Source organism: Castor canadensis, chromosome 7, assembly GCF_047511655.1.
Source record: "Castor canadensis chromosome 7, mCasCan1.hap1v2, whole genome shotgun sequence".
Lineage (NCBI taxonomy): Eukaryota > Metazoa > Chordata > Mammalia > Rodentia > Castoridae > Castor > Castor canadensis.
Genome location: NC_133392.1, coordinates 15445748 through 15471331, shown reverse-complemented (window position 1 = coordinate 15471331; position 25584 = coordinate 15445748). Strand labels below are relative to the sequence as shown.

Sequence of the window (25584 nt, the reverse complement as noted above, 5' to 3'; positions counted from 1 at the left end):
CACGTTTGAGCCACTTTTTTGTGATGGGTTTTTTCAAAATAGGGTCTTGCAAACTATTTGCCTGTGTTGGCTTTGAACTGTAATCCTCCTGCTGCTCTCTGCCTCCTGAGTAGCTAGGATTACAGGTGTGAGACATCAGCACCCAGCTAATAATACAGTTTTGAATTTGTATTATGTGAATGATTTTGTAATTTAGATCACCTTTATTTTTTACTTTGAATTTACATTTCATTAAGGAGTTAAACTATTACTCATTAACAGTTGCATTCCTTCAATCCTTCATTGTCAGGTGGGTGTTCTCTTTTTAATAATGAAAAGGCATTAATCATTAATCATGAACAGGATCACCACTGTATCACATGGGTTAACACAAAAATGGTAAATAATAAACTGCCATCAGGTGTAGACTTGTGTTCCTTCATCATCTCCAAGTGAATTTTATGAATGATGCATCACAGTTACTGCATCCACTTACACTCCAAGGCCAAGTACTTGATATCTGAAGTTAATGCCACTGAATCTTCAAAAATCTCTACAAATAATGAAGCCATTCATTGTGCTTGGGATTCTGCCTTCTTCAGTGATATGATTTTTCTTCTCATCTGAAAGCATATTTAATTGACTCACCCATCCTCTTTTAATATTTAATAATAATTTTATTAAATGTATAGAATGAGAGGGACAAGTTTTGCAATATATATTGCTGGTCATCATTTTTTTTTACCGTGACAATGAATATTATAATTACAAGGAGAGGCAGAAATACAAATTAGCTTTGTAGTTTGTTGGAACTTGCTAGTTTATTGGTTTTAGCTTGGGCAAATCCCAGGGAGAAATAAATAAATACCTAAGAGAGTGTTAGAAGTCCTGGCACAAAATTTCAACAACTTGCTAATCATTTCTCATTTTAAGTAATGAACATGGAGGCTCTGAATAAAGTTATAAATGCTGCCAATAACACTTCCTGCTGATTCCATAGCACTTAACAGAGGATCTTGATGACTTACAAAAACTTGGTCTTGGCAGGTGTATGTTCCTTTAATCTCTGTTAATGCAGTGTGACAACTTCTCATTATCATTTCTTGAATATTTGTACTGCTATTTTCTTTCAACTAAAACAAAAGCATAGTTTATTTGGAGTGGGAAAATTTGGCATAGCCATCATGGTAATAGCACTTTTTATTTAAGTAGCACCTCTTGCCTGAGGTATCAAAGTGCTTTTGAATACTTGTTAGGCCCTGTGGGATGGAGGTCAAGAGAAAAGTTATCTGTAGGCAAAAATATATTTAATCCCTCTATGGAAATACACCCAGGCCAGGAGGAGAAGGCAATTCTCATCTTCAGCTCTTTAGATACAAAGATGAGTACAAAAGGATTCCTAAATTTTCAGTGCCATTTGTTCAAAAGTGAAAGCAGAATTGTTGAGTTTCATGTGCTTTTAAGCCTGTTTTAAAACAAATCATTTTCAACCCCCTCTAGCAACTGCTCCGAGAACGACAGCAGATGGCCAGCCGTCCTTTTGCCTCTGTTGATGTAGCACTGGAAGTAGGAGCTGAACAAACAGACTTTCTGCGAGGGCCATTGGAGGTAGGAACAGTGGTGCTGAAAGGGGACCACTGTGATTTGCATATTTATACTGCTTCTCTAATCTGCATCTGCTTGTGAAGCCACACACAGTCTGATTAGCTGGAGTTGACAAGATTCAGCTACATATGTTATGCCATTTTCAAGGCATATAGTTTCAATGGCATGACATGAACTGTAACAAAAGCCACTGGAGAATCTATTAGCTTAGGCAAGAGTGACAGACAGCTCACCTGGCAGCCTCCACCTGACAGGTGCTGAAGGAATTTAAGATATCATCATGATGGAAGAAACAAAACACCTATATTAAGTTCTTGGGGCACCCTGTGGCCCCTAGTTAACAATCCACAGCTATCTTTATTAACAGAGTTTACTACAAAAGGGGGGTGGAGATGAGCTGCACTTTAAATACATACTTTTGCTTTTAAATGTTAAGAAGGATAAAATATAGTGAATATTTTTATTTGTGGAGTGACCGTATTATAAAATCCTTTGTCACAAGTGCAGAAGTAGAATATAGTGCATCAGAAATCATTACGTGCAAGTGAATGTGGCCTTAGAATCCTGAAACAATGCATGACATGTTTCTGAACATAATAACCCCAAAGAGGAAAATTTTATAGATGGTAATTAGTGACTAATCAAAGAATTGTGAGGCATTCTAATTTAATTATATGTTTATACTTATATTGTATTCATGGTACAATGTTTAAGTAGAAAAATTAACAAACTGTAGATCTGAAATACTTCATTCTGTTTTTAAAAGTACCCTTATCTGAATAATTATGTGTTGTTATTTTCAGATTTTGCTTTTCTTCAAGGAAAGCAAGCAATATAAAAATAGACTCCTCCCAATACCTGAAAAGAAAATAAAACTTACACCTCTTGGGTACTGTACAAGGGATGAGTTTTTAGAGGATGTACACGATGTGTGTGTGTGTGTGTGTGTGTGTGTGTGCGTTTAGCTTTTATGTACTTGACTTTTTACTACTCTGTGTCACAGGTTGCTGTGGAAACTTAAAACATTTGGGCATTTATGTGTTTGTATTCCGTTACTTGGGGAGAAATTAGAAAAGAGACAGAATGATTAAATGAAATGCTGTAATTTCAGTTTTGCCCCTTGTTTCAAATAATGTTAGTACAAAATTTTTAACAAATAGAAAACCTGAACTATTTGAATCCAAATTCTCTTTCCTTTCCATCTGTTTGAAACATTTTCAAATACTGTTGAAAATCAAGTAGCAAGGGGAAATGAAAACTAGTAATGTCTACATAGGCCTACGAGGAAAAGAAATAGAGCACTAGACAAGTCAAAGGCACATAGGAATGAATATAAGTAACACACGTCGCACCACCGTGTCTCAGCTGCTCATTTACAGTGTCCAAGAATGTGTTGCCAGGTGCACATGTTCCTAATCATACCTTCTATTTCTTCCAAACTTTTATTTCCTCCTTTACTATTATGACCTTTTTAACCTTAAATTACTTTTTTAAAGTTTAAAAATGTCTACTCTTTCTTTTAGTTTATATTTACCTATAGTTCTCCTTTCATTCCTCTTTGCAACTTCTTTGTACCCATTTCACACCTATCCCTTGTAGAAAACACTGTTAGCTTGCAGTTTTTCCATTCAGTCTCTGAGTCTCACTTTGATTGGTGTTTATGTTGACAAAAATTACTGTTCTGCTAAGGCTTATTTCAGCTCCCCAGTGTGTTTGTTTGTGTATGTCTGTGTGTGTTTATGTATTTATACGTTCAAGTGTATGTGCATGAATTATTGTGTGTGTATGCTGTCTGTATGTGTGAATGTGTGTATGTATTTGTATGTGTATGTGTGTGTATGTTGTGTGTATGTATGTATTTTGAGTTGTATGTAGGTACATATGTGTGTATGTGTGTGTGTGTATGAGTGAGTATGTGTGTGTATATATGTGTATAGGCTCTTTCTAGCCCTCTTTTTTATTTTTTTCACAGCTTTGTTGGATAAATTGATTTTTTCTTTATTCATAGTACCCCTTACATATTATGATTCATTTTAATGGGTCTTTTTCCCTAGTAATGTCTAACCCTTATTAATACATATTCCTCTACTGATCATCAACCAAAAAAATAATGTCATAGTACATGTTCAGTTTCCAGTTTCTCCTTCCAGATGTTGGTAGTATCTAGATATATTTTTTTTTGGAGTTTGCTAGGTAGGCAGTACTACCACTTGAGCCACTCCACGAGCCCATTTTGCATTGGTTGTGTTTTTGAGATCAAGTCTATCTTTATGCCTGGGCAGGCCTAGACTTTGTTCCTCTTAGGTCATCCTACATAGCTAGGATGACAGGTGTGTGCCACCAAGCCCAGCCTTTGGTTGAGGTGGGGTTTGAGGAATTTTTTGACCAAGCTTGCCTCAAACTGAGACCCTCCCAACCCGCATCTCATGAGTAGCTAGGATAACAGGTTTGAGCCACTTCTCTGAGCCACTATCTGGTCTTTTTGATCCAGATATTATGCATATACTTCTATCTTTATTATGCCACATTTAAATAACAATAGACACCTTTTACTTTTCATGCATTTCACTCATTTTTCACTAGTATAAACCCTGTGAGATATTTTTTTTTCTGAGATAAATTTTATGTGACATTCCCCTTGAGAAATTAAATGCTTGTTATCATATTTATTTTTTACATGTAATAATAATTTAATTTTACATAAAATTCTATTCCCTTCTTCAAAATTTTAAAAATACTACTTCATTGCCTCATGTCTGATGTCAATTTAATTTTTTGTCCTTTGTTTATACTCTTTCTTTTAGGAATCTCAGTATTTACTCTTGATTCTCAGTGTTCTTATTTTTCCCCAAGTAATAGAAAATATGCTCATAAACTGATGGAATTGCTAAGTTAGCAGTTGAAATGAGCTGAGTTGAATGCTTGGAGCTGTCCAGTCCTCTACATGGACAGCTATGAGATTCCTCACCTGACTTCAGAATTACTCTGCCATCAGTCTGCAGCCATGGGCTGGCACCAGGCTGCTTCTGCTGCTCCCCTGCCCCTCAGCATATGGGGAGATATTGATCCTTTCAGGATGATGTGACTCCTGCCCCCACCCCCCAAATGAGGGCCATCACTTCCTAGCCACTTTCTATCTTGCTAAGTGTTTTGTGAAGACTTTATATGCATAACTGAGTAGGTAGGTCTCTGCAATTCATCGACTTCCCACTCTCTTGTATGTTATCTCCATGTTTAAAGTCAGACTCAGTGACTCTTTCTGGTTTGCTATTTTGTTGGCTAAAAGACTGTTTGTGAAGTTGTTTTCTACCTAAAAGCATTATGTTAATGTTGCCATTCTTATTATTTTTCTTACTATGTTATTCTTACTCTGAAGAACTGATGTGTCTATATTTCTTTTGTGCCACTTTCTTTTCAGAAACTTAAACTGAAGACGTTAATAGAAAAAATGATTACATGCAGACTCTCATTTAGTAAAACCCATTTTATCTGGGAGTTAAGTTCTAGTTATTAATGTATAGTATTTTTTAAAAGTTTATTGAGATATAATTCATAAAAGTTTTCCCACTTAAAGTGTACAATTCCATGTTCTTAATATATATATATATATATATATATATATATATATAGAGAGAGAGAGAGAGAGAGAGAGAGAGAATTGTGTAACTGTTACCAAAATGAATTTTAAAACATCACCCCCAAAAGCCCTCATCCCAATTTTGCTTCGGTGCTCCCTTCCCTTGCACTCCAGCCCTAGGTAAGCACTAATCTGCTTCCTGTCTTTATAGACTTTCTGTTTTGGACAACTCATAGAAACAGAATCATTTAACATATTGTCTTTTCAGATTAGCTTCTCTCACTTAGTGTAGTATTTTCAGAATTCACTGATGTGGTAGCATTGGTTACTTCCTCATTCTACTTCATTATAAAATGATATTCCATTGCATGCATACATCATATTTTTGTTGTTGTTTTGAGACAGGGACTCACTAGGTAGCCCAGGCTGACCTCAAAGTCTCAATCTTCCTGCCTCAGCCTCTGGAGTACTGGATTTATAGGCATGTGCCACCATTCCTGGCCCCACCACATTTTATTTATACAGTCATAAGTTGATAGACATTTGGGTTGATTCCACTTTGGGGATATTCTGAATACTACTGAACATTTGGGCTCCAATATTTTGTGTGGGCAAATGTTTACATTTCTTTTAGGTATATGCTTCAAGATTGAGATTCTGGAACACGTAGTAACTTTCCACTACTTGTTGAAAAGACTTTTGTTTTTTTCTCTATTGAGTGAATGCTCTACGGACCCTGGTTGAAAATGAATATAAATGTGAGGGTTTGGATTGGGACTATTTTATTGATCTGTATATGGTACTTTAGGGAAGTGCTGCACTGTCTTGATTACTGTACCTTTGTAGTAAATTTTTGAACTAGAAAGTACAAGTCATCCAACTCCTTTGTTTTTAAAGATTGTTTGACTCTTCTGAGTCCTTGAGCTTCCAGAGAAATCTTACAATTACTTTTTCAGTTTCTTCCAAGAACCTGCCAGAACTTTGGAAGGGATTATGTTGATTCTGTACATCAATTTGGGGGAGTCTACAATATCTAAACTCACCTCAGAAGGTGATAGTTCGATTAATTGGATACCTTTGTGCTCCATGCTCAAAAATCTAAATTTGATATCAGGTTTTTTTCATTTTGGCAAATAGTTATGATTTCTGATATTTAAAATTCTCTATGGCCATATAAGCCAGTGATCTCAAGCTAATTGACAAGTTAGAAGTTTTTTAAAAATAAATTCATGTTGAAAACATTGTTCAGTAGATATTTTTAGTGCTTAAATTGGTTGTTAACTTCTTCCTGTTAAAATTAGACATCAAAGTAAATCTCAGTGGCTAAGTGGGGAGAATGTGCTATGTTACATAGGTTGTCAGTTGGGGTGACTTTATTGAGAAAGTGAGCAAAGAGCAAATCCTGAAGGAGGTGAGGGAGTTAGCCAGGCAGCAGATTCCCAGGAAAGAGCACCACAGACCAAGGGAATAGCTAGAGCAGAGGCCATGAGGTGCTTATGCCTGGCAAGACCATGGGGCAGAGAAGCCACGGGGAGAACAGATGTAAGCAGAGGATGTTAGGCCTTGGAGACCTAAAGATGTTGATATTCTCTTCTGAGTGAAGAGGAGAGCTAATTTCAGGGTTTTAAGATAAGAATGAGGTAATCTGACTGTGTATAAAAGGTTTACTCTGCCTTCTAGATTGAGAATGGTGTGAAGAAGGATATCATTGTATGGTTCCCTGACAAACAGACACTGAGATAAGGGCAATTTGCTAATTTTGGATTAAAGCAAATGCTGGTAAGGAAGGCAAGAAAGGGAAAGGAAATGGAAGGCAACCAATATCCCTGTGCCCAACTAGAGCTGAACCTCATTGGGGAAACATTGGAGCCCAGGATAAAACACATGTTGGAATCTCCAATGACAGGAGTGATAGATGGAGTTGGGTATGTATACTCCACCTCCTCTCGGTCACCTGGTGAGGGGTGCCTCCTAGGCAGCCAGAAAAGGCCCCTAGGTGAAGAAACACAGGCTTTGGCTTTAGAAATCCCATGTGAAAACCAATCTACAGTTTCTGAGACCCCTTAGGAGGTAACCCAGGAATCCAGGCCAGAGATCATGTGGCACTATCAGGGAGAGAGCAATGGACACCATGAGAAGCAGTCAGAACCTGGGATGAATATTTGTTTGTTTGTTTGAGAGAGGATTATGCTATGCAGCCCAGCATGATCCTCCTGCTGCAGCTCCCAAGTGCTAGGATTAAAAGTATGCTTAGCACCTCTGACTTCTTGCTAAACTTTAAGGTTACTATGAGTGTGTCATTCTCATTTTGAAGGTCTTTCCAGTGATTTTAGTTTTGTGATGTCCAGATAGAAAGAGGGGAAGGATTCTGTCTTTCACTAGCACTGTGATAGCCCTACAGCCTGTGATGCTGTTCTACTTATCTGTGGGTCCTGCTCTCTTAGTACATCCTCTCTACACCTGAGTGTTTTCTTAAATAGTTGAAAGAAAACAAGAGAAACTGAGGCAAAAGCACCTAATGTCATTAAGTAACTTAGGTTTTCTGAGCTTTGTAGATTTGATGTACCACAAAAAGGATAGCATGCTGTTTGTCACATTAACATTTGTCACATTGCCATTAAGTTGATATGATGATATTGAAAGCACGCATTCCTCATTCATGGGTTTTTTTTTTTTGAGGGGGTGCAGTGAGTGGTGAGGAAGAACAGAGAAGGGCATTGACAGCTTTGTAACTTTGATTAAGTCCTTAAGTGTCATTGACAATCTTGTCTGCTTCTGTGTTTAGCTATTGTTAGTCTTTTAGCCAGTCATTCTTACCCTGCTACAAATAATACTAAAACCAGAGACTACTTTAGTGACCAATAATAAAGGATTTGTTAATTTATTTGGTCATATATATGGATTATTCTTTTTGCATATCTTTGTTATCCTTTCTATAATTATGTGCACTTCTCATTTTAATAAGTAGAATGTAAAATAAGCAATAGAATTAAAGTATAAAATGTGGGTTCTCCCCCCTGCCCAGGATTTTAGCCTCCCATATTTACTTAGCATATATTGAATATTTGAAAATTTGCCAGCTGTTTGAGTGTTTCCAATCACTATTTCTGCTCTGGAAATAAAAACTCTTAATGTATATTGTGTATGTTCTGGATGCTATGCTACCTTTCAACCCATGATAGTTAACTTATCCACATTCCAATTTTTGAAAATGGAAATGACCTTTGGGATTAATGCTTAGGTATACATTGAATATACACTGGAGAACATTCTAGATTGTATAGATGAACATGTAAATGACAAGGTAAGGAGCTTGGATTTGAACAATCAACATGTCTAAATCAAGTTTAAAATGTTTTTACGAAATTTGTTTACAGAAAGTGTCTGAATATCATTTGAGCCTAGGTCAATCTTATAAAATAAAGAGCAGATTTCCTTTTTTCCCCCTTACTATTAGGATACCCAGACACTTTTGCAGGGTTATAAACTTGAGTTGCCAGAATAGCAAGAACCAAAGTTTAGACTTCAGATTGGTCAGCAACTTTCTCACCACACCACTCTGAGCATACTGATTTTAGTTTGACCTGAGAATCCATTTTGGGCCCTTACATAGCTATAGAATATTTTTTTCCTATAAGCCTATTTAGGTGCATAGACTTAAGGTTTATCTGGTATTTTTTATTCTGTGTGCTCAGGTAGTCATAGATCTTAAGGAAGAACTTCTCAGTTGGAAGGCTGTAGGCTGTCTTATAATTTCAAATAATTCTAGCTATTGTCAATTGTAATCTAAATTGCTATAAAGAAATCAGAGTGATTTACTAAAGTGCAATAAATTCAGCATATGAGCTTTCTGTTATTTTTATATTAGAAGTTTCTCATGAAATAACTTTTTATAGTTATTTCTATGCTAATAAAGCATCAGAGTTCTGTAACTTGCTTTAGAAACAAAGTAGTTGAAGATGGGTCTATTTGGATATTATAGTCAAATAGGCTAATTAATAATTTCAAAGAGCACATACAGTGTTTCATTGTGACTAATTCATAATCTTATTAGTATTATATGCATATTTCACCACTTTATTCTAGAGTTTTCATTTTACATATTTGTGATGTCTCAATTTTCCCCATATATAAAGAAAATTATAGCTTTGGAGTATTTCCTTTGCTCAAAAGACATTGGATATGTAAGAAGTATTCATGATTTCAATCCCCCAAGGCCAGAATAATCTAATTTGGAATCTACTTTCTATATGGAAGCCCGAACAGTGCTAATTTTGATATTACATTGAATTTAGTTCTCTGTACTGAGACCATTCAGCCCAGTGCATTATGCAACAAGCCTTTCTCCCAAGGTGACAAACATATTGTTCAGGTCCAAGCCAGGCACAGTGAAGCAGTTCTCAGGTTAAGAGCATAGCTGACTTCCCTTGCAGAGCACTGCTCTTCCTCCCTTCTCTGCTCTTGGGTGCAGCTGCCTGCCTTGCCACCTTCATCAACAGTACAATTGTATTTTCCTAGTTTCTTATTTTTCACTGTTATAACTTTCTTGTGGTATTTGGTTTTTAAAAATTATTTCATTACTATTTGCCATTAGTATTCTATGTAAAATCATACAGCCCCATTACAGAAAAAAATGCAGAAATAATAAAATTGAATTAAAATCTCACAATTCATAAATAACCAATAGGACAAAATGTTATTTCCTTCCAATAACATTTTCCTTTTGCATATATGGATTTTTAATACATATTTGATAGCATAGTATATTTGTGATTTTGCATTCTGTTTCTCTCAATGATATATTAAGAACATTTGTCACTTGTAAGTTTAATTCAGAAATTCCTTTTTAATCATTTTACAGTAAACCATCATAGAGTAAACCTAGTTTATTTTCAGTTATCTTGATTCTAAGTTCACACTGTTATACTTTTTGTACATATGTCTTGATCCTAACTTATCAAAGGCAAACAGATACTCCCAAAATTATGACCTTCTATGGATCTTGAGATCTTGAGTGCTTTTTTATTTTCTAGAAATGTCACTATTAATGCTATCTTTTGCAAAGTGTGAAAATATTTTCTTGGGGCTAGAGGTGTGCTTATGTTGTAGAGTGCTTGCCTCACAACAACTTGACCTCAGTAACATAAAAAACAAACAAAAAAAACCCACATCTCAGAGTATACTGTTTTTTCTGCATCCTTATCAAAATGATAGTATTTTTGTTTTGCAGTACTGTGATTTGAACTCACAATCTCATCCTTGATAAACAGGTGCTCTACCCCTTGAGCCACACCATCAGCCCTTTTTTGGTTCAGTTATTTTTCAATTATGCTCTTCTGGTGGGATAGCCTGGACTGTGACTTCCCTCTTGCATAGCTGGAATGGCAGGTGTGTTGCCACCACAAATACATGAATAAATGGTCTTGAACCAACGTCTTCCCAGTCCCCATCTCCATTGTAGCTCGGATCACAGGTGTACATGTGCCTGGCCTATTGTTAGAATTTTTAAAACAATTTTGTTAATTTGGTACATGAAGTGTTATCTCCTTTTCATAAATTTTTTTTAATTGTTAGTGAAATTTAGTATCTTTGTATTGTCTGTAACATTTGTGTTTCTCCCAGATGTTCATGGTGTTGCCCATTATTCTCTTGTCCTCTTCTGTTTGAAATAGCAGTTATCAATAGAAATTTGATTACATATGACATACTATATTAATTACAGAAAATATAGAAATAGTAAAGTAGTTTATTCAGTATGCTGAATATGGAGCATTTTTCAGTATGCTCTCTATTGGAACATTCTTTGTCTTATCTATAAGCTAAATATATTAAATATATATTTATAAATTATCTGTCATAAATAGTTTCCTTTTTTGGATATTGCTTTTAAAAATATTTTCTCTGTTTTAAGTCAAATTATCTATCTTTTTTAATAATAATTTTCAGATCCTGTCCTTACTATTTATTCTGAATTTTCTATTGTTTTTCTTGCCTTTAAAATAATTAATATTCCCTTTTTTCCCTCATTTGATTTACATGTTGTGTAAACTTTTTGTTTTAGTAAATATCTTAAGCATTTTAACAAGCATAGTATGTTTAAAATTAATGAATAATTCCCCCTCTTTTCTAACAATATAAGAACAATTTAAATCTTATTTGCAATTTATATGTTCCAGTTATTTATTTTCAGTTTTACGAGTTCTGTCACTCCTTGAATTAAATATTACTGTTGTTTCACATGAGCAATATGTGTTCAAATTCTCTTATGTATTTAGTTTGCTCATTATTTGCTGTCCACTTTGCATTCAGAGCTTCATTCTAAAATAAGTTTCCATCTTCTGTTACTTATCTTTGACATTCCTTTAGTACATGTCTTTTGACAATACATTCTCTTAATTCTACTGTTCCTCTTCAATTTCAGTGAAATTTTGATTCAGTCTAATAAGTGTATTTAAAGTACACTTTATCAAACATCCAGTTATGCACCGGGAGGACCATATGCAGACATTTGACTTACAGCTTCCTGCTTCCATTCTTGCTCCTGAGAAATCCTTTCTAAGTATACTGTCATTCTTTTGTAGCTAATCTAGATTTTTCTCCCCAGTGGTTTTCAAAAATCTCCTTATCTTTGCAGTTTCCCCATGATTTGCTTAAACATACATTTGTTTGTATTTAACCTGTTTTGCATATTTTGTGCTTAAGGCTTTGAGTCTTTGTTTACTTCTAAAAATTCAGACATTGTATCTTTGAATTTTCTTTGTTCTTCTAGTTAGATGCATGTTGAACTTTCTAATCCTACCTTCAGTCTCTGAACCTTTTCCATGTCCTTCTCTCTCTCCTTATTTCTTCAGTCTTGTTGTAATCTATTAATTCTTTGTTCAGTAGTATGTAATCTGCTTTCAACCTGCTTTCATTCTATCCATTGCATTACCTTCTAGATAAATAGACAGACAGAAAGACAGACAGATAGATTCATTTTTGAAAAGTTCTACTAGGTTCTTTTAAAATTCTGCTTAGCAGTTTTTAGAAACATCTTGCCTTATTAGCTTTTATTCATATTTTACTTCAAATACAATTCTTACTTCATATCTGATGATTTTAACACCTGAAATTCTTGTACATCTTAATCTATTGCTTTTTCTTTTGGCTCTCACTGCTTGTAGCTTATTTCCTTGTGTGTTTGGTGATCTTTGTGAGCTACTATTTGATCATAATTTATGGTTTTCTAGTAGCCTAAATAAAGAATGCCAAAAAAAGGGTTGCTTCTGCCAGAATGTAATAGCCTGCTGCTATTTTTTAGCCACATCTTCCAAGGTCCCTGGCACAATGCAGGAATATCAAGCTCAGATTGTTTTCCTTGTAGGTTGCTTTGTATGAGATTTGTCCTTCTGGCAACTCTGCTTTCATGTGTGCTTGCTGCCCACTGCTCCCCTCTCTAGTTTTGATCTTTGCTCTTGAGTATTCCCTGGCTGCCTGCAATCTCAGCAGTGCAGTAAAACATATCCTTTATTAAGCCTTTGTTTATTTTGAAGCAGGAGAGTACTACTTAAGCTATCTGTAGATTGTATACCACAGCAACTCCATTTTCTTGGGCACAGGTTCTCTTTACTGGAATTGCTGTTCTTCTCCCTGGCTTTACCTTGCTATTTTCATTGTCCAACCATTTGAAGACTCAGATTTTGGCATTTTCTCAATGTGTGACAAACAAATGGGTAGGGAAGTCCTCTCTACTTCTTTTTTTTAATTCATATTTTATTTAAAATTTTTTATTCATTTATTCACATGTGCATACATTGTTTGGGCCATTCCTCCCCACCTCGCTTCCAGGCAGAACCTGTTCTGCCTTTATCTCTAATTTTGTTGAAGAGAAGATATAAGCATAAGAAAGACAAACCATTTTTCCTAGTTAAGGATAGCTATACAGAGAGATTCCTAACATTGCTTCCATGTACAAATGTGTTACAACCCAAGTTGATTCATCTTTAACTGATCTTTTTACTGGTTCCCGATCCCCTTCTCATATGGACCTCTGTCACTTTAAAGTTTCTATATTAGTTCCTTTCCAGTGAAGACATCAAACTCTTTCATGTTTTGGGTTTCCTACTTATCCCCATACCTCCAGTATGTACTCTCCCCTTAGCATGTGACCCAGGTCCTACAACATTGCTGTATTTGTCCTAGATCTAAAGCCCGAATATGAGGGAGAGCACCCGATTTTTGGTCTTCTGAGCGTGGCTAACCTTGCTCAGAATGATATTCTCCAGTTCCAGCCATTTTCTTGCAAATGATAAGATTTCATTCTTCATGGCTGAGTAAAACTCCATTGTGTATAAATACCACATTTTCTTAATCCATTCTTCAGTAGTGGAATGTCTTGGCTATTTCCATAACATGACTATTGTGAATAGTGCTGCAATAAACATGGGTATGCAGGTGCCTCTGGAATAACTTGTGTCACATTCCTTTGGGTATATCCCTAGGAGCAGGATTGCTGGATCATATGGCAGATCTATGTTTTGATCTTTAAGAAGCCTCCAAATTTTTTTCCAGAGTGGTTTTGCTAATTTGCATTCCCACCAGCAGTGTACAAGGGTTAATTTTTCCCCACATCCTCACCAACATCTGTGGTTGGTGGTGTTTTTGATGATGGCTATTCTAACAGGGGTGAGGTGGAATCTTAGTGTGGTTTTGATTTTTATTTCCTTTATGGCCAGAGATGGTGAGCATTTTGTCATGTGTTTTTTGGCCATTTGAATTTCTTCTTTTGAGAAAGTTCTGTTTAGTTCAGTTGCCCACTTCTTTATTGGTTCATTGATTTTAGGAGAGTTTAGTTTTTTGAATTCCCTTTATATTCTGGTTATCAGTCCTTTGTCTGATGTATAGCTGACAAATATTTTCTCCTACTCTGTGGGTGGTCTCTTCAGTTTAGAGACCATTTCTTTTGTTGTGCACAAGCCTTTTAATTTTATGAAGTCCCATTTGTCCATCCTTTCTCTTAGTTGCTGGGCTGCTGGGGTTCTATTGAGGAAGTCCTTCCTTGCCTATACCTATTACTTCCAGACTGTTTCCTATACTAACATCAGAGTTTCGGATCTGATATTAAAGTCCTTGATCCATTTTGAGTTGATACTAGTACAGGGTGATAAACATGGATCTAGTTTCAGTTTTTTGCAGACGGATAACCACTTTTCCCAGCAATATTTGTTAAAGAGGCTGTCTTTTCTCCATCATATATTTTTAGCACCTACAATGTTGAGGTACTTTCATTCTAGTCCTAGTTTTCTTAGTGCTTTATCATGAAATGGTGTTGGATATGATCAGGACTTTTCTGCATCTATTGAGATGATCAAGTGGTTTTTGTCTTTGTTTCTATTAATGTGCTGTATTACATTTATAAATTTGCATATGTACTTATTTGGCAAAAATAAGGTTATAGCTGTGTGGATTCATATCCGGATCCTCTCTTCTGATCCACTGGTCTTCAAGTCTGTTTTTGTGCCAGAACCATGCTGATTTTATTGCTATTGCTTTGTAATATAGTTTGAAGTCGGGTATTGTGATACCTCCAGCATTGTTCTTTTTGCTGAGTATTCTCTTCGCTATTTGTGGTCACTTGTGTTTCCATATGAACTTTAGGGTAGACTTTTCAATCTCTGTGATGAATGTCATTGGGATTTTGATGGGGATTGCATTAAACATGTAGATTGATTTTGGTAGAATAGCCATTTTTACTATGCTAATTCTACCAATCCATGACCATGGGTGATCTCTCCACCTTCTGTAGTCTTCCTCAATCTTTCTTTAGCAGTTTATAGTTCTCCTTGTAGAGGTCATTCACATCCTTTGTTAAGTTTACTCCTAGGTATTTGATTTTTTTTTTTGAGGCTATTGTAAATGGAATAGTTTCCATATATTCTTTCTCAGTTTGTTATTTATTGGTATATAGAAAAGCTAATTATTTCTGTAAGTTGATTTTGTTTTAGTTTCTGCTTATCATGGAAGACTTTTATTGCTCCATCTATTTTGAATGATACTTTTGCTGGATAGAGTATCCTAGGGTTGAAGTTATTTCATTCAGTGCCCGGAATACCTCACTCCATGCTCTTCTTGCTTTTAAGGTTTCTGTTGAGAAGTGTGCTATGATTTTGATGGATTTATCTATATATGTTGTTTTTTTCTCTCTTACAGCCTTCAATATTCTTTCTCTATTCTCTGTGCTTGTTGTTTTAATGATAATATATCATGGGGTAGTTCTATTTTGATCAGTCTGTTTCATGTCCTGGAGTTTTCCTGTACTTGCATGGGCGTAGTTTTCTCTAGGTTTGGGAAATTTTCTGTTAGTGTTTGGTTGAATATCTTACAAATTCCTTTTGCTTGCACCTCTTCTCCTTCTTCAATGCCCATGATTCTCAGTTTGGTCTTCTGATGAAGTGGTGAGTTCTTGCATTTTCCTTTCACAGGTCTTCAGTTGTTTGTCTAATAGCTCTTCAGTTTTTCCTTGAATTTCCATTTTATATTCAAGTTCTGAGATTCTGTCTTCCACTTGTTCTAGTCTACTGGAGTGGCCTTGCATTGTGTTTTGTGTTTCTGCTTCATTCTTTTTTCTGAGGTTTTTCATGTCATGGGTCACTTCCTCTTTAATACTGCCTTTTTTCATCTTTAATTCATTTATTGCCCTATTTATTGTGTTCTCTGTTTCATTTTACTTAAGGCTCCTATGATTTCATTTATTTGTTTCTGTGTCTTCTCATATTCTTTATTTTTGGTATCTTGAAATTTCTTGAATGACTCTTGTACATTTTGGTTAACCATGTCTAGTATCATCTCCATGAAATTCTCAGTGATTACTTGTAGGATTTCTTCTTTAAGGATTTTCTTATGGACAGCATTGGGTTCCCTGGCATCATTTATCTTTATTTTGTTGGAGTCCAAAACTGGATATCCATTTTCTCATTTCCCTCTGAATCCTGTATTAAATTATTTTTGGGGGGTTATGGTTTCTATCCCTTTTTCTTCTTCCCGTCATTCCTGTTGGTATTGTGTATCTGTTCTTGATAGGCTTGTTGGTGGTTTCAGTCACCTGTTTTCTTTCCCTTAGTTAATTTTTTTTTTTTTTTTTTTTTTTTGTGGCTGTATTGGGCTTTTAGGTAATTGTGTGTCTGCTGTTTCCATCCCTGGTTTAGGTGTAATTTAGTATTAACTAATTCACAGTGATAAAACAAAAATAAATAAATAAATAAAAATAAAAAGCCCAAAGAAATCAAAGGGGAGAGATAAGCAAACAAACAAGAAACAAACAAATAAAACTCCAGATTAAGGATCAATAGAATTTCAGTCTTAGTTTAAGTTCTGGTGTTATTCCTCCAATATCCAGTCCTGGTGTTGGTATTTAAGCAGAAGCTCTGTTTTAGTCTGCCACTGTCAGCATGTTGTGATGGTTTGCTGTTTGTTCCTGAACACTGCAGAGCTGTCTGAGTGTGGTTGCCCAGAGACTGAGCTGTGTAGTTTGCCGCCTTTGCTCCTTCCTTACTTCAGGCCTATCACCTGCCAGCTATTGGCCCTCCTGCTGTTTACTGATGGTTCACAGGAGTTCAGCTCTTTGCTCTTTGCCCCTCCCCCCTTTTCCAGCGCCCTTTCAGCAACCCCTGCTCCCTCCGCTGTGCACTACTTTTCAGTTCCATTGTTTATTGTTCAGTTTTGTTTTTTTTTTTTTTTGTGAGGGGAATCAGTCTGTCCAGGGGGGTTGTGCTGGTTTAACCCAGGGATGGCTGAGGGATACCATGTGACACTTAGCCCTCACCTGTTTGGTCTGCCAAAGGTCTCCCAAGCACGTTTGGAGCCAGCAGCAGTGGCTGGGTGGGGGTGGCGGCCTACCTGTTCTCTCAGTGTATGGTGGTGTAGAGAAGCCTTCCACAGGCTAGGGGTTCAGGGTGCCAAGTTTCAACTCTCCCTGGTGCTTCAACTCTGCCAACTATGGCTCCAGCGTCTCCAAGGTCCTTCAGACTTTATGCGGTCTGCATCAGTGCCCCAGCCACCATTTTGGATCCTCTTTCTCTCTACTGGTTAATGGGCCAAACACTCAAGCCTCAAATTCCCTACTGACTTTTTGGTACTCCAGAGCTCAGAACAGGGAGGATTCAGGCCACCAATTATGCTTTTTCTTAGCATCTTTGGGGCCATAGGGTTCAAATATACTCTTTTAGGAATTATATAGACTTCCCTATTGGTCTCTCCAGAAAAAGCCTCTATAAAATCTTTATCCTGGGACTTGACATTTCTTTCTGTACACTTGCCCAGGCTAAATGTGCAGCATTAAGCACAAGTTCCCTCAGTCAGACTTATTCAAGAACCAAACCCTAGTTGCAGTTGTCCATTGGCTCAGAAACCATTTGCCTCAGAAGTAGATTTCTAGTTGGTAGAGGAGAGAAGGAAGCTGAGATTTTTATAGGTGCACTTTTGACTCTTGAAACACAGATGGATATTATTTTGGAGTTTCTTATCCTAGTTGCATTTTGGAATTTTCTTAATCTTTCTTTAAAAATTACAAAAGAAATTTTTTCACTAGGATCATTTAGCAGACATTCTCTTCAAAAAATTTTTTTTGGAAATACAAGACTTGGAATTGTATCAGAAATATCATTAATGTCATGATTGAAGCATAAATTAAGTATTAAAGAGTTCTTTATTATTCACATTATATAAATATAACCTATTAAGTTGACATCATATTACTTAAAGTATTGGAAACTGCATAATTCTAAATTTATATAATCTGAGGTTTAAGCATGAATAAAGTAGTTTCTTTATGGTTTTAAATACATGGCTACCAATATCCTAAGTTAAGTGTGCTCATAAGTAAACACTGCTAGCATCTTTCAGAATTCACTTAATTCAAAACTAAAGATATACATTTATATTTCTTGTACACTTTAAAAACTAAAATTTACAAATGGAATTTTTGATTGAGCTACTGAAGCTTTATGATTGTCTTATTTTAAATCTTTTAAAATTAAATTATGGTGAGGAATGCAATGTGAAAAAGAATAACAACAAAAAGATAAAAGCAATTTTCCCTTCACAGTGACATGATAAACAGAAACATTTATACATATAAAAAGCTTATAGCTCTTATCATTCTTATTCAGATTAGCTGCCTTTCAGCAGAAAAATTGACTACTTAAGTTCATGGTTATATTACAGTCCAAACAATATCTAGTTAAAAAAAAAACCTTTTATACAATAGCTTTACAAGTAAGAACACCAATTTTCTCAAACTATTCAAAAAAATGGAAAAGGAAAATTCTTCCAAACTCATTGTGCAAGGACAGTATTATACTGATATTGAAATCAGACAAGGACACAAGAATGTTTTAGACCAATACCCCTGAAGAGCATACATGAAAAAGTCCTCAACAAAACGCTAGCAAACCAAATCCAGTAGTACACAAAAGCTCACCCATAATGATCAAATGGGATTATACCCAGAGCTGCAAAGATGGTTCAACATTCTCAAATCAAAAAACATAATACATCACATCAGCAGAATGAAAAACAAAAACCATAACTATCTCAATCTTTGCAGAGAAAAGCATTTGATAAAATCAATATCCCTTTATATATGAACTCTGAACAAATTAATTATTGGAGGGACATTCCACAAGATAAAGGCCTTTTATAATAAGCAAACAACCAACATCATATTGAAAGAGGAAAAGCTCGCAATGTTCCCTCTAAGATCTGGAATAAGAAAAGGATGCCACTCTTACTAGTCTTATTCAACATATCATTGGAGATCTTAGCCAGAGCACTAAGCAAGAGAAAGAAAGAAAAAGCATGAGATAGGAATGAAAGAAATTAAATTATTCCTGCTTGCAGATTATATTATTTCATGTATAGAAAACTGAAAGACTCTATCAAAAGACTATTAGAACTGATAAATAAATTTAGTAAAGTTATATGAAATCAGCATACCAAAATCGATAGTGTTTTTATACACCAACAGTGAACTTGCTGAGAAAGAAATCACAAAAACAATCCCATTCACAGTAACTATAAAAAATACCTAGGAATAAACTTAGCCAAGAATGTGAAAAACTTCCACAATGAAAATTACAAAGCATTAATGAAAGAAATTGAAGAGAACAAAAAAATGGAAAGACCTTCCATGTTCCTGAATTCAAAAAATTATTAATATGTCACTACTGCCTAAAGTGATTTATGAATTCAATGCAGTCTCCATCAAAATACCAATGGCATTATTCTCATTAATCCTAAAATTCTTATAGAAGTACAGAATACCCCAAATGGCAAATCAAACAGTCTTGAGCAAAACAAACAAGGCTGGAGGTGTCACCACAGCTGATATTAAGAAACACTAAACGTATATTATAATGATGACAACATGACATTGTCATAAAAACCAACACAGAGATTAAAGGAATGGAGTAGAGAACCCAGAAATAAATATGCACATCTGTAGTTGCCTGATTTGTGATTAAGGTGCCAAAACCATATACTGGGAAGATGAGCTTCTTCAATAAATGGTTCTGGGAAAACTGAAGAATATGTAGAAGAATGAAACTTGACCCTTATCTCTCACCTATGCAAAAAATCAACTCAAAATGAATCTAAGGCCTAAATGTGAGACCTGAAGCCATGAAGAAACATGAAGAGAACACAGGGGAAACACTTGAAAACATCAGTATAGGTGATCTTTTTTTGTTTTGTTTTGTTTTTTTTGGATAAGACCCCAAAAACATAGGCAACAAGAGCAAAAGCACAGAAATGGTATTATATCAAAGTGAAAAGCTTCTGCTCAACAAAGAAAACAACAGAATCAAGAAACAACCTACAAGACTGGGTGTGCCTGTTATTCTAGCTACTGAAGAGGTGGAGAGCTAGAGTATCATGGTTCAGTTCAGCCCAGGCCAAAAATTCACAAGACCTTGTCTCAACCAATGGCTAGGCAAGACTGTGTGTGCCTGTCATCCCATTTATGTAGGTAAGCACAAATAGGAGGATCCCAGGCCTGGATGGCCCAGACAAAAACTGAGAATCTGATTTTAAAATAACCATCAAAAAGTGCTAGCATAGTGACTCAAGTGTTAGAGTGACTGTCTAGCCCGCACAAGGCCCTGACTTAAAACCTCAGTACCAAAAGAAACAAACTATAGAACAGGAAAAATTGCAAATTATTCATCTGACAAAAGACAATATTCAAAATCTATACAGAACACAAAAACTCAGAACAAAAGCCTACAAATAATCCAGTTTCTCAAAAGTAGAAATTAAATCGTCAGCAAATTTATGGGAAAAAAAAGCTCAACATAATTACCTGTCAGGGAAAAGCAAATCAAAACCACAATGTAAATCTCACCCTAGTAAGAATGGTAATTATCAAAAAAAAAATAATAATAATAACAAATACTGGTGAGATTGTGGGGAAAAAGGAACTTTTGTAAACTATTGGTGGGAATGTAAATTGATAACACCATCAAGTCAAACAATATAGATATTCCTAAAAAAACTAAAATAGGTCATATGATACAGCTACTCCATTTCTGCATGTAAGTCCAAAGGAATATCAATCTATTAAAGAGATACCCACCTCCTGTGTATACTGCAGTACTCTTCACAATAGCTAACATGTGAAGTCAACCTTGTTCAGTGGGTGAATGGATACAAAATGTGACAGGTATACACAATGGAATATTATTCAGGCATAAAAATGATACTTTGCTATTTTCAGCAAAATGAATAGAATCGGAGGACAATATGTTAAATGAAACAAACAAAAAGGCAAATACTCTTATTCTCGATTATATGCGGAAGCCAAAAAAGTCAAGCTGAATGTAGAATATTGATTAGTAGAGGCTTGGAAGAGTCCAGAGAAGGGAGTAGAGAGAGGTTCCATAACAGGTAACAAACATGGTTAGGTAGAAGCCGAGTGGGATGACTATAGTTCACAGTAGCCTACTATATATTTTATGATTAACTAAAAGAGAGGATCTTGAAGACTGTAAACATAAAGTAATGATAAGGTGATGGAAACATCAATTACTTTGGATTATTGTACACTGTATGCATGCATCCTATAAATATGTACAGATAAAATAATAAAACTTAGTGTTCCTGGGTAAAATCTTTTAAAAGCAGCTATGTGAAGAGTGGATTATGAGAAGTCTGTGAGAACTGGACATATGCAAGGCGAGATGCGGTTCACCTGCTTTTCCGAGATTGGCACAGCCCCAGAAGCAGAACAGCTGTTTCTCCTAAGTTGTTTGCATTCAGAGAAGCAGGAATGCAGGTTTCTCCTGTTACAATTTCACGCCCCCTCCCCAAGACGCTGCTCCACCCTATTTACAGCTGTTTATAAAAGACCCCTAAAGGAGGAAGAGGGGCTTTTTGCCTTTGGCTTGCGCTTTGGCTTTTGGCTGTGGCTTTGGTTTGGGGCTTTTAGCTTTTGGCTTTTGGCTTTTGCCTTGGAACATGGGGCTTTTTGCTTTTGCTTTTACTTTGGGCTTTTGCCTTGGGCTTTTGCTTTGAGGGCTTTTGCTTTTTGCTTTGGGGCTTTTGGGTGTGGGAAGCTTTTGGAAGGGAAAAGACTTGCTAGAAAAGAATTGCTAAAGAAGGGTTGATAGAAAGTCTGCACCAAGAACTTTAACATAGGCCTTAGATAAAGCTAAGCTAAAGAAAAGCCAAAGAAAGAACTTTACAGTGCAAGTGTAAGGACCGAGATTTTAAGAGTTAATGCATATACAGTTTGTAGGTGAGGCTGTTTGCAAGTCTGAGCACCAAGGCTAAAAGAAAGCTAAAGAGAGATGGGACAGTCCAAGCCTGGGGGCAAAAGACTATTAGAGCGATTAAGCTAAAGATAAGCTAAGAGAAAACATGGGACAGAGCAAAGAGGTTTTAAGCGAGGTTTTAAAGAAGACTTTTGAATAAAGTTTTAAAGAACTGTAAAGGAGTAAGGCCTTAAAGAATAAAGATAGAGAAAAGAAGCAATGAGGGTTGGGCATCTCCACCTGAGCACCCAACACACCTGACCCCACTTTCTGTCTGTCCATTCTGTATCTTTTCTGAACTGCCACTATCCCCCAGTTAGCCCCAGTTGGGTTCGGTAATATCCAGGAGTGAGAGAAAGCTCGCCCTAACAAAGAAGGGAGCGAGAAAACAGCATCCCCTCCACAACTATGTAAAGTAAGGCTATAATATGAATTATAGGAACATCACAAATAGTTTTAGCAATTCTTGAGCAGTATTTCAGCTCTAAGTAAACAAGACTGAATTTCTAACACTGTCCCCTACTCTTCATGACTCTGGGATAAGAGAGATAATATATTGAACCCACTCCCCAAACTTGCTACCAATAGAATAATCAAATTCTCTCTCCTCCAACAAAAACATTCCACCTCTGTGAGACACGGTATGTCTGAGTACTAGCAAACCTTTTTAATGCACATTCCCATATATGTTAAAAATGTGTGTTTACTATATGAGCATTGATTAGTGTTAATCGGTGTTAACCAATGAATGCACATTATTTAATTCTAGCATTAATCACTTAATACAAATTAATCGATACTAGTATTAATCAACACGGATTTGTCAATAACCACTACAAAAAGCTATTCATAATATTTTTCTACCATTTTAGATTGTCTTAAAGAATTTGTTGTATTTCAGCACTTATTTTCAGATTCTTTTTAAAATGTTTTATTAAATTATCAGTCCCTACAACAGTTGTTTTGCACTGTTAAGTTTTTAATATTTTTTGCTTACATTTCATATAAAATCAGTTATTAATTTAACTTGTATTTTTCTTTTTTCCATTACATTAGTAGATAATCTTATCAAGTTTGTATCCTCAGTGAAATAACTGACTGGAAGCATTCTCTAAAATGTTAAACCAAATAAAATCTTATGAAGTAAAATATGAACTACTGGAAATGTAGAGCTACATATGTAGAAGCTAGGAAACCAGTAGTGTTTTACTTTAGGTGAACATCTTTGTGTATTCTTGTACTTTGCTTCCTTAGAAAATACAATAGCATCTGGGTCAAAATTTTGGATATTGAATTTGAAAACTTACCTTAAATCTTAATAAAGATTTCTTTTGATTGAGAGTCATAGTTCCTACACTTGTCATAACAGAGACCACTGTTCATTTTTATACCTTGTAATTTTGTTCATATTTATTATGTTTCTTTGGGTTCATGGAGTAAGGGTCTGGGTTAGCCATTAATGGCGTATAAAAATGGGCAGACTAAACATAATATGTATAAAATTTAGGCACAGTTTATCATGAAGGGGTTACTATTAATTCCTCTGTCTTCTGCAACATCTTAGAAAAAAAAGTAAAAAATAACTTAATTTCATTTTTCCATATGTTATACTGAGAGTTCTACCTTAGAAAGAAATTCTAAGTAGTATGAATAGTTGGTTCAACAAACATTTACCAAACATAGAATGTGCAGATCAATGCAGGAGATGAATATGGAAAAAACTGACTCTGTCTCCAGACACTTACAGACTAATAGAAGACTTAAGAATATATATATAGCAATTAATACTAAAAGGACAATACACACAAATTGTCCAGGGCTATATAATGAGTAAGAGGCCAGGTTCAGCTACATAACTAGACACTGTCTCAAAACTGGCTAGGATAGGCTAGAAAAAAGAGATATGCCAAGAAGGATGACATGATAAAAGATATGCTTCACAGCAGTCAGTGAAGATAAATTCCAAGGAAAAGAGAGGGAGTTTGGTAGTCGAGCAGTCACTGATGACTTTTGAAGAAGTAGTTTCTGTTGAATGACAGAAGTCAGACAAGGGCTGCTGGGTGGAAGATGAGAATGTGAGGCAGCAAGATAGACTACTGTTTTGAAGTTGATAATACTGAAAGGATAAGAGGAAATAAGATGCCAGTTAAGAGATTGTCAAGCACCAGAGAAAGATTTTTTTTGAGAGAAGAAATATTGAAGGAAAAAAATGGATGTTAGGATGGAGGAGAGGTGAAAGCAAAGATGGGGTCAAGGAAACAAGTATATGGATTAATTTTGGAAAGGTAAGAAAGGCTAATAAAATTGTGAACAAAAATTAAAGGAAATTTTGAGTAGTTCCACATGATAGGAATTTAACTTTGACGATCTTTTTATTTATGTTAGAAATAAGGTCACCTGTAAGGAGTGAGCTAATGGTGTAAGGTTAAGACTTAAGAATAATAGAAAAGATATCTAACATTTGTGAAGGCTAAAATAGTTGGTTAAGACAGAAAATTGGGAGTTATCCCAATTTCTCTTACTCTGTTCTTTATTTTCCATCAGTCATTTGAGCCCTCTCTGTTCTATACCTAACTTATCTTAAATCCATCACTTCATCCCATGACTACTCCTCTATTTCAAGCCATCACAATCTTTTTCCTCAACTATTACATTATCCTCTTTACTGGTCTCCCTGCTTTACATCCCTCTTCCAGACTTTTTTCCCACATTGCTACCAAGGTGATCTCTCTAGCATCCAAATCTATTCATTTTGGCCTAATTCTACAAATGGCTCCCTGTCTCTTATAGTGAAAAATCAAACTCTCCTAGATAATGTACCTTACCCTGCAAGTATCTGGTACTTTCCTTCCTGTCTAGTCATTTCTTGCTATTTCCCTCAATAATACAACCTCATCTAATATTCCTGCACTTGCATAAGTGGTAGAATTCGATGAATTCTTTAAGTCTGAAAAAGGTGAATAAATGGGAAATGAATGAGAAACACTGTCTTAAGGCAACAGAAAGGATTGGTGTACAATAATGAAAGTAGTCTAGAGAGCATGAATTTTGTAGAGACAATTACTTCGTGTTGTAATAACTTTCAAACTAAAATCAGGAAAGGAGATTGTGAGTTTTACAGTTAAATTTGGCAAGGTTAGTAAGGATATATAATCAAGCCAAGGAGAGATTCCAGGATACTCACGAGGACATTTTTCAAATTGCTGGAAGTAGGGGCCAGATGTTTGATGTTGAAGGCAAATAGCTGTGACTGACAGTGTAGCTAGCACAAGGAATAAAGAGTTGAGGCTAATTCATTAGTTAATTCATTACTCACTCACTAATCTAACATTTATTGTGTTATCTCCAAACACCAAGCCTTGAGGATACACAAATTAATATAAAAGCATAGTTTCTACTCTTGTGAATAACAAGAGTTATAATGTAGTTAGGACTCCCTGACTGCCATGTTTATTGGTTGTTCTCAATTAGGTAAACCTGTGTTCTAATCACTCACTATTGTGAGTTTCTGATTTAATTTTAAATTCATTAGAATATGCACATACTGTCCCACACTTGATAACACAAAAAGAACAATAAAAGCCAATTTTTAAAAGAGAATAGTGACATTCAGTGAAGATATGAAAGTTTCATGAAAAA

General features: G+C 35.5%; 1 protein-coding gene across 1 annotated transcript in view; it reads left to right on the top strand.

The window, feature by feature from the left end:
• Positions 1-25584, top strand: part of Atrnl1 (attractin like 1) — a 744833-nt gene that overhangs the window by 502226 nt on the left and 217023 nt on the right. Inside the window, exon 27 of the mRNA XM_074078234.1 lies at positions 1480-1587. Within this exon, the coding sequence (XP_073934335.1) occupies positions 1480-1587 (108 nt within the window). The remainder of the gene's footprint in view (positions 1-1479; positions 1588-25584) is intronic.